This window comes from Clupea harengus, chromosome 16, assembly GCF_900700415.2.
Source record: "Clupea harengus chromosome 16, Ch_v2.0.2, whole genome shotgun sequence".
Classification (NCBI taxonomy): Eukaryota; Metazoa; Chordata; class Actinopteri; order Clupeiformes; family Clupeidae; genus Clupea; species Clupea harengus.
Window position 1 is genome coordinate 20,553,531 of NC_045167.1, and position 10,000 is coordinate 20,563,530.

General features: G+C 42.6%; 1 protein-coding gene across 1 annotated transcript in view; it reads right to left on the reverse strand.

Moving 5' to 3' along the window:
• Positions 1–10,000, reverse strand: part of camk1da (calcium/calmodulin-dependent protein kinase 1Da) — a 65,591-nt gene that overhangs the window by 8,592 nt on the left and 46,999 nt on the right. Inside the window, exon 6 of the mRNA XM_012841344.3 lies at positions 970–1,045. Coding sequence (XP_012696798.1) covers positions 970–1,045 — 76 coding nt within the window. The remainder of the gene's footprint in view (positions 1–969; positions 1,046–10,000) is intronic.

Sequence of the window (10,000 nt, forward strand, 5' to 3'; positions counted from 1 at the left end):
GAGAAAGAGAGCTTGAGAGAGGGAAAGAAAAAAGGAGAGGAACAAGAGAAAGTCAACATCCTCAAATGGTCTGTTGGAGGGAGACGCAGGGAGAGAGAAATGTGGGGGAAAAGAGACGGAGAGAAAAGTGGTGGGAAGCAAGGTGGAATAACTTCTAGAGAGACAAAGAGAATGAGAGAAAGAGGGATGAGAGAAAGTATGAGAGAGTGAGTGGGCATGTGGGAACGAGGGAGGATGATACAGAAGAGGGATAGAAACTGCTTCGAAAGCTGTCTGCGCATCATCATCATATCTCACTGTCGCTCTCTCTGCACGCGGTAAAGACCGCTAGGCTGACTGGAAAAACAGATGGAGATACAGAAACAAACACGCACAACAAGCACGGACACACACACGCACACACACACACACACACACACACACACAAGCACAGATGTTCACACACATATGCACACAGATGTTCACACACATATGCACACAGAGACATTTTCTCACACACACAGGCACATCCACTCTCCAGGCTGTTTCATATATCGTAGACAAGTCAGTAAATCTTACAACTCTCATTCTCTTGCTGTCTTCGCCTTTCACAGACTTGTTCACAGAGTAAAACTATGAAAAGTTTTTTCCCCCCTGTACAATCTAATGCCCATAAAAGGAGATAAACCCAATCTCTAGCATCTGCACCCAATCAGAGCCTATGTCTATGGTGGTTATGTGCTTGCGTGTGTGTGTGTGTGTTTTGTGTGTGTGTGTGTGTGTGTGTGTGTGGGTGTGTGTGTGTGTGTGTGTGTGTGTGTGTGTGTATGTGTGTGTGTGTGTAGAAGGAGGTAGAATGAGTATTTCTCAACTTGACCACAGTAAATGCACATGACATACAATTAGTAACAGTTTGCAGTTGTTATCAGCGGCCAACTTCTCTCCAGTCAAAAGGAGGTCAGCCTGCCCCAGGGGATTGTGGGTACTCACAAGATGTAGGCGATGACTCCGATGGACCAGCAGTCCACCGCCTTACTGTACGGCTTCTGTGCCAGCACCTCTGGAGCTGAGAGAGGAGAGAGGAAGGTGAGAACAAAAGGAGGAGAGGAGAGGAGTGAAGGAGAAAGGGCAGAAGAGAGAGGGAGAGGACAAAAGAGAGAAAGAGAGAAGAGGACAGAGAGGATGAGAGAAAAGTAAAGGATGAAAGGGAAGGGCATGGACAAGAGGAAAAGAAAGGAGAAAGAGAAGAGAAAAAAGAGAGAAAGAGACAGAGAGAAAAGAAGAGAAGAGGAAGAAGCAAAGGTAAGCAGACAGATCATTAGACAAATATAACTAGGTGAGAATTATTGAAGGTTGTCAAATCTGATCACCCTAAAAGGGCAGTCTCTGGTGTATTTTGGTGTGAACACTCGAGCACATTTCCCTGTTGAGAGCAGACTGTTTGACCATACTGACCTACGAGCCGCTTCACACACACACACACACACACACACTAGCTCTGGAGCTGTACTGGACACACACTGGCTTATGGAGAGGCCTCAGACAGAGAATAGACATGTCTCAGGAGGGAAGCGTGGAAATCTGCAGTATTTTATCATGGTTTGGCCACTTCTTAAATAAACAAGAGTCTGGACCATCATCTGGAATCACATTGGAGTGATGGTTGGCTCTGAGGCTTGAGTTCCTTTAACGTGTGTGTGTGTGTGTGTGTGCGTGTGCGTGTATGTGAGTGTGTGTGTATGTATGTGAGTGGGAGAGACATATGGACACCATGTCCTGTGTAAAATTGAGTCAGATCATTTATTTTAGTAGGGACCCACGGGAGTTAGCCTGCTGTAGAAAACATAGTTAGAATTCATAACTGACTTTTGGCGCGCGTGTGTGTGTGTGTGTGTGTGTGTGTGTGTGTGTGTGTGTGTGTGTGTGTGTGTGTGTGTGTGTGTGTGTGATCTCGCGTGTGAGGCCTACATGTTTGGGCTAGTGGTGTAACCCTGAACTGTATTGCCTCCTTTGATCCATGTTACCAGACTCTGTGTGATTATTACTGCCTTGAGACTGGCCGTTTGATTGGTAATGCCTGGCTAAATAGCTACCAGCCCACAGAGAGGTCATAAGAAAAACAATCTATCCAGTCAAAATGCCTTGGTCCTGGCAAAAACGCTTCTCACAATCAGTCCAGCTGGACAAAAACACCAACAACACACACAGAGACATACACACCGAAGTGATTAATATACTTGCCAAGACATCACTTCTCTCCTATCCACATCTGGCTGTATATACACACACATAGACACACAGACACAAACACAAACAAACAAATGCATGCACACACACATACAAACACAGGCGCAAACACGCACACAATCTCAAAGGCACAATCTACACAGCAGAATAGCTTTCTCCAATCTTATTTTTGTTTTCGCTTCCCTTCTGTATCTCATCAGGAAAAAAAAAGGTTTTCTTGAGCCTCTGAAAGGCTTTCAATCTGCACCACAAAAGCTCTTTTATTTCAAAGCAGTGTGTGTGTGCGTGCTTGCATGCGTGTACTTGTGTGCGTGTGTGCGTGTGTGTCTGTGTGTGTGTGTGTTTAGTTATTATCTCCTCTCTCACATCACTGCACCAGCGAGTGAGTTATGACTGCCTCTCTAGAGTGTAGGACTTCATCCCAATACTCCTCCTCCTCCTCTCTATCATTCTCTCTCATTCCCTCAAAGCTTACACACACTTTAATCCCAATTGTCTGCCTTCCTACAATCACTCCTCTCCTCTCACACTCCCTCTCTATCTATCAGGCTCTGACGTAACATGGTTGACAGCTTAATCTGGTGGGCCCTCTGCCCTAATCTGAAACGGAGACACACAGTAGGAAAGGCGTGTGAAATCCCAGCGAGGACTCCCGTCTCCACCTTCAGTAACTGCTCGGTTTTTTCTTCCTTTTGCGTATTTTAAGATTCCTATGAATAGTGCGGAGGCATTTGCTCTTTTCCACTTGACACAAGAGGCACTGCAGGGATGTACTGACAGCACAAGAACGCTGGTGGAACATAGGAGTAGGGATGGGCATAATTAATCGACGATCGATTAATTGATCATTAAGAATTTCCTCGATGAAATAATTTTTTCATCGATTAAAACTAATGCATGTTCTGTTGCGTAGTGTGCGTGTAATTTATTTATTTTAGGGCTGTCAAAGTTAACGCGTTATTCTATGAGATTATTGTGTCGGAGATTAATGCAATCAAATATTTGAACGCAGTTAACGCAACTTTGTTTACTTCCGGTGCGCGTTGACCCGTGGCACGAAACCGCCCCTTGTCTGCAGTCAGTTAGATAGAAGAGACCGAGACGTTAGTTGAAGATGGAGAGAGCTGAGGGATTGTTGGGCGGAAAGTTTCTGTTTAAGAGGCAAAATGACAGAACAATCGACAAAACTAAAGTTGTATGTAGCATTTGTCAAGCTGAATGTAGCTATCACAGAAGCAGCTCGTGTTTAAGTTATCACCTTAATGCAAAGCACCCGACAGAAAGCAGTCCCAGGTTAGATGGTCGCCAACCCACACTCCACGACTTCTCTAGGAAATTAACTAGACCAGTCCGTGAAAAGGTTACCAACGCTGTAGCAGTTTAGGTTGCGGGTGACTGTCGGCCCATCAACATAGTTGAAGACGGTGGGCTGACTGAGGTGATTCGAATTGCTTCAGGGGACAATTCTTACGATTTACCGTCGAGGGGCACCATTGTGTCTCGCATACATTCCTTGGCTGATGGCGAGAGAGCACGAACAAAATACAATTAAACAACAGTGTCTAAAATAATGAATGAAGTGATTACTCGTTAATTTATAAGATTTAGTCTTTAGAAGAAAACAAACTTTTAATCACGATGAATCTAGATGAATGAATTTCAAAATGTGAGATTAATTAGTTAGAGAGAAAAAAAACGAAGGTCAGTTGTGTTTATGAGCACCGGCTTCTAGCTGTCGGCTCCGCTGCTTAAGAGTACAGCAGCGCATATTTTCAAGTGTAACCATTGAACGGATCCCGTTTAACTGCCACAAGAGTTGTCCATCTTGTAAGTTTAACTGCCACAAGAGTTGTTCATCTTGTAATAAATATCTCAATGAGGAAACACGCTGTGTTTTTTCTATTTTCACTGCATTTTAATATAGCCTATACATAGTGAATTTTAATATAAAAATATTAATGATTAATCGAAAATCGATCGTTAATTCTCCCGACGATCGATTAAGACAATTTAATCGAATGCCCATCCCTACATAGGAGTATAACATACTCGGCACACAAGAACACTGGAACATATGAGTAGATCATACTTAGAACACAGGAAGACTGGAACATATGAGTAGATCATACTTAGAACACAGGAAGACTGGAACATATGAGTAGAACACACTCGGCACACAGGAACACTGGGATATGAGTAGAACACACTAAGAACACAGGAACACTGGGATATATGAGTAGAACACACTAAGAACACAGGAACACTGGGACAGATAAGTAGAACACAGGAACACTGGGACAGATGAGTAGAACACAGGAACACTGGGACAGATGAGTAGAACACACTCAGAACACAGGAACACTGGGACATGAGTAGAACACACAGAAACACTGGGATATATGAGAACACACTCAGAACACAGGAACACTGGGACCAGTGGCGGCTGGTGATTTATTTTTTTGGGGGGGGCGCAATCATAGACATATATATAGACTATGGGCGCAGTTGGGCAGTGCGGTTTAAATAGCACTCCACAATGAGAAAACAAAAACACAAGAGAGGTTTTGAGTAGAATATATTAAAAAACAAAGATTTATTTCATGAAAACACAGTGCTCAACACTGTCCACTAACAACTCTCGACAAACTGTAAAATTGGGCATGAGAGGTTTAGAGCAGAATGGTTTAAGAAACATTGGGTTGGGTTCCAGAGGTTTAAATATTGGGTAGTAGAGGTTTAGAGTAGACTAGATTCAGAAACATTGTGTACAAGAAGTTCAAAACAGAGTAGATTTTTTTTTTTTTTAAACACAGGGTGTAGAGGTTTAGAGCAGAATAGTGTGAGAAAGACTGAATGATACCAGTAGTTTAGAGCAGAATAGATTCAGAAATACTGGATTATACTAGAGGTTTAGAGCAGAATAGATTCAGAAACACTGGATGATACTACATGTTTTCGAATGCCAATTCGGTACCCTTCGTCCAACTGCTTTGCAATACTCAGTCTTCCAAAGAGGCTTAGCTTCAGGCTGTTAGTTAGATGGCTGCGGCAAGATTCGTGCTTCTTACATTTATCGTTGAAGTGCTTTAGATCACTCATCCCCGTTGCAGTCCAGATTGTTTCAGTCCCAGGACTTTGTAACAACAGGCAGGGAAAACAAAAAAACGCATCACTCACTGAACAACCAGCTAACCAGCTCCGGTTAGCATACAGGCTTGAGGAGAAGCTACGGGTGTACGTCCTCCCGCGGTCGATGCTCTGCTGCTGCATTTTTAAATCCGGACGTTCGTGTCCCATGTCTTTCAGTCTCTTCTTATCGACATCGATCGATGATTCGAAAGTTTTCAGTCGGCATACTCACAGAATCAAAGTCTCAGCTAGCTATGTTGCTCTCGTAGATACGTGAGATTTATATGGGGATGTGAGGGAATGATAAAGTTCTCTGATTCGACGAATAGTCCAGTCGCGTTGAAATAAAAAACGATGTCATTGGTCAGGGCGCAAAATTTTGCGCCCCAGGATCGAACTTTCATCCGCCAATGAGAAGCTGTCCTTGCTCAAATGTTTCAGAAAAGTATGAGAGCTCCCATTGACTTCCATTTGGCCGGCGCCCCTCCAGGGAGGAGGGGCTTATCTCAGTGATAACGAATGGCAATATATTATATTTGGTCACATTTAAGTGGTTGTTGACAGGGGCTTACGGGCTCCCACACACATTTAACGCGTTAAGACAGTACATTTCCTATTTTAATTGTTTGGTATATAATGTTTTTTTACTTTCTTTTTTTTATATATATATAAAAATTTTAGGAGGGGCGGTGCCCTTGCGCCCTGTATTGACGCACCGCCACTGACTGGGACAGATGACAAGAACACAGGGACACTGGGACAGATGAGTAGAACACAGGGACACTGGGACAGATGAGAGGAGCATTGGTGTGATTAAATATGGATTAGCAGAGGCAAAGACTTCAAGCAGGATGAGGGCTGTGATGTTGTGAAATTGTGAGCGAAGGAGGAATGAACTGGGACGGATTTCCAAATTTCCATCCCCTTTAGTGGGGCCCTTTGAGTAGTAGTTGATGTGAATTGCATAAGACCTGACTACACTATTCATAAAATAGCAGTGATAATGATTTACTAAGCAATAAATGGGATTCTATCGGTGATGATATCACCATCTGGCTGTGGCCTGTGTAGTAACAACTCTCATTCTACCTTTAGAGTGACAATCCCCCTAAGGCACAAGAGGCCTTAGACAGACACATGGATACACACACATGGACACACACACACACACACACACACACACACACACACACACACAGTGGCGGCGCCAGACATTTTTTTCTGCAGGTGCTATGGGGGAGCTCGGCATTTTAGTGAGGGTGCTATGAAATTAGGATGATAGCCTATGTGTCACATGGTTCTCTACTACAACAACCTTACATGTTTGCTCTCTGAAGCGTCTTTGGGGTCCTTGAAAAGCGCCTATCAAACCGATTGTATTATTATTATCTAGGCTTCTTCCGACAGACGCGCACATCTGCGACGGTCACTGACAAAAGGCATACAGCATGTTATAGAGTCCGCAATCCCAAATACCTAATTTACTTTAAAACACTTGTGGTTGTGAGGATTAAAGTTGGGCGACAGGTGACCACTACCATGTCAGATAGAGTGAAATTAATCTTGGAATAGCAGATAGAATTAACTAAAACAGTCAAAGAGTCAGAAATGCGTTAAAAAGGTATATATTATTTCAGTTCACAATCAACAGTAATCACATAGAACCTTATGTATAGCATACCTAGCACACAGACAGACTGCTTGTCTTAGGCTAAAGAGTCTCTGATTTTTTTTAAAGGCGTCTCCAAAAGAATCCAAAAAAGAGGAAAAAGGCAAAAAGTTAAAATCTTCGGCAAAAAAGGGCATCTTCGTTGCTAATCAACCGAAACGAGTCTTCAGCGACACAGGGCAATCAATGCATGATCAGACAGCTTTCATTAATGTTACACAGCTAACAATACCTTAGTTGCATTGTACTCCAACAACGCAAACTGTCCCAACCAGCTTTTACAAAAACTCCTTTGTTGGACTCCAAACATGCAAGGTGGATATTTCTGGAGTTTTGGTCTTCTCGGACCATCCTGAGCGTTCATGCTAATGTCACTGATGCTGCTAGCACCATGGTTAGCACCCTCAGTAGTGGTGGAGGGTTGACCTCCTTGACCACAACGTTCCTCTCCTTAAAAATCCACACCAGATACCCCTGGCATTTCTTCTTCTTCTACGTCACTCTTGTTTCTTAATCGTTCTTCCAAACATGGCCATTTAGGTAGCAAAACCGATGCATTGTTGATATTCACTTGAAACTACCACGCACTAGTTCGCTTTCTCCTTCAACCGTCCAGTAACGTCAACATTCAAGTGTGCGACGTGAAAGTTGGGTCATAGGCTATGACAGAATGATTGCTCTGTGTCTAAAACAATTTAAATCTGTTATTATTTTCTTTTGTGAGTTAAATATTATTATCACACAATAAATAACGCAGAATTAAATTAAATAACAATAATAAATAAACCATTATTTTCTTGGGGGTGCTATGGGGGTGCTATGGCTAATCCAGGGGGAGCTAGAGCACCCCCTAGCCCCCCCCTGGCGCCGCCCCTGCACACACACACACACACAAACTCACACAGTTATCTGTGTCAGATCTGTTTTCAATTTATCCTTCTACAGTCTAAGACATGAGCGAGTGTATTTATAGATTGCAAATGCAGGCTTCTGGAATGTCATCATTGGTACAATCTATTGTTAGCAGCCTAGCTTAATCTACCATTACATTTACAGGCCTGGAAAAACCCTTCGAGCTGAGTGTGTGTGTGTGGTGAGTGTGGAGTGTGTGTGGTGTGTGTGGAGTGTGTGTGTGTGTGTGTAGCGTGGCCCATGCTGACTTGAAGTTGAAGGGAAAAAAGCTTGAAGTCGGAGCGTTACCATTTTAAGACAAAGACGCAGCAAGCCAGCGCCTTCAGGACTGACACCCTCCACTACCAGTGACTAAACACATACCTTTACAATGCACTCATCTGTGTGCACTCACTCTCACAAAACACACACACACACACACACTCACGGTGCAGTTGTACATGAACTCACCACACACACACACACACACACACACTCACGGTGCAGTTGTACATGAACTCACCACACACACACACACACACACACACACACACACACACACACACACACACACACACACACACACACACACACTAAAACAAACTCATAACCCAAGCAGTCTGGAGCTCATTCACACAAAAAGAAAACATTAATAATTATGTTCATTGGGTTTGGGTTACACTAACAACAAAAGACATACATACACAAGCACTTCACCAACACAACTTTACATTAACAACTAACCCTAACCTCACATACCAATACGCTATCTCCACAAACCTTGGCTTTAACATATATCAGTACACTAACACACACAAAAGACACACTCACAATCACACGTACACATGGTTCTCCTTCCTGTGTTTTAACCTTTGGTCCCCGCTTCTGTTTTAACCTTTCATTATAAATCTCTCCCAGACTGTTCCATTTTAGTGTTTCAGTATTCATAAATTTCTTCTCAATCGATGCTCATTCCACATCAAAATGTAGGCAACCATATCATTTTGATCAGATTTATCCTACCAATTAGATTGATAGGTAGGTCTGTCCATTTGTCTAGGTTTACCTTAGGTTCATTAATCAAAGAAACCTAATTATCATTATATACTTTTGTTTTGTCAGAACTTATGTTAAAAGGTATTTAAACCTTTTTTTATTAAACCTCTCTTTGCCATTCTCTCTGGAATGCAGGTCGAGCCTCTAGAATCTGACATTTGTTCCGTTTTCCGAGCATTCATCTTATAACAAGACAGTTTGGAAAATTCCGCTATGATCTCCAATAGTAGCGGGTTAGACATGTCAGTATTACTTAAATATGACATGAGACTCAGTGCTGATATGCCTTGCTACTGATGGCTAGGGCCCAAGACATCCATGGACTGTTAACCCCACTAGCCTAAGACTTGTACCCGTGGCCCTTCATTTCATGTACGACTGCATTTGATAAAAGGAAATAAAAAAAAGTAAAAAAATAAATAATATGACATAAGATCATGTGCATATAAACTCAACTTACTACTCTCTTTTCCTACAATTATGACACTTTCCTCCTCTGACTGTTGTGTCCTCTGAGCTAAAGGTTCAATGGCCAGGGCAAACAGTGATGTGATAATGGACATCCCTGCCCTGTACCTATCTGAACGGCCTCAGAGAAGACCCCATTAGAGTAAATATATGCTAATAGAGACTTGTAAATTGTTTGAATTATATGTATTATTTCTGTAGGAAAATCGAATGATTCAAAAACATTTTATAAATAACTCCATTTAAGACGATCAAACACTTTCTCAGCATCCACAGGCAATAATAAACTGTGAATATTGAAGACACACACACATACACACACACACACACACGCACAGACACACACACACAGACACACACACACAGACACACACACAGACAAATACACACACAGAGACACACACACACTGGGTATCTCTGTAACTGTGACATAACATGCTACTATTAATATTTGACACCATTATGTAATTAAGGGTAGATTTACGAGCCCTGGGCCCCACTTACAGCCATGGCAGTGTGCAGAGTGCACAGGCCGACTGCAGCATCAGTCTGTGGATGCGT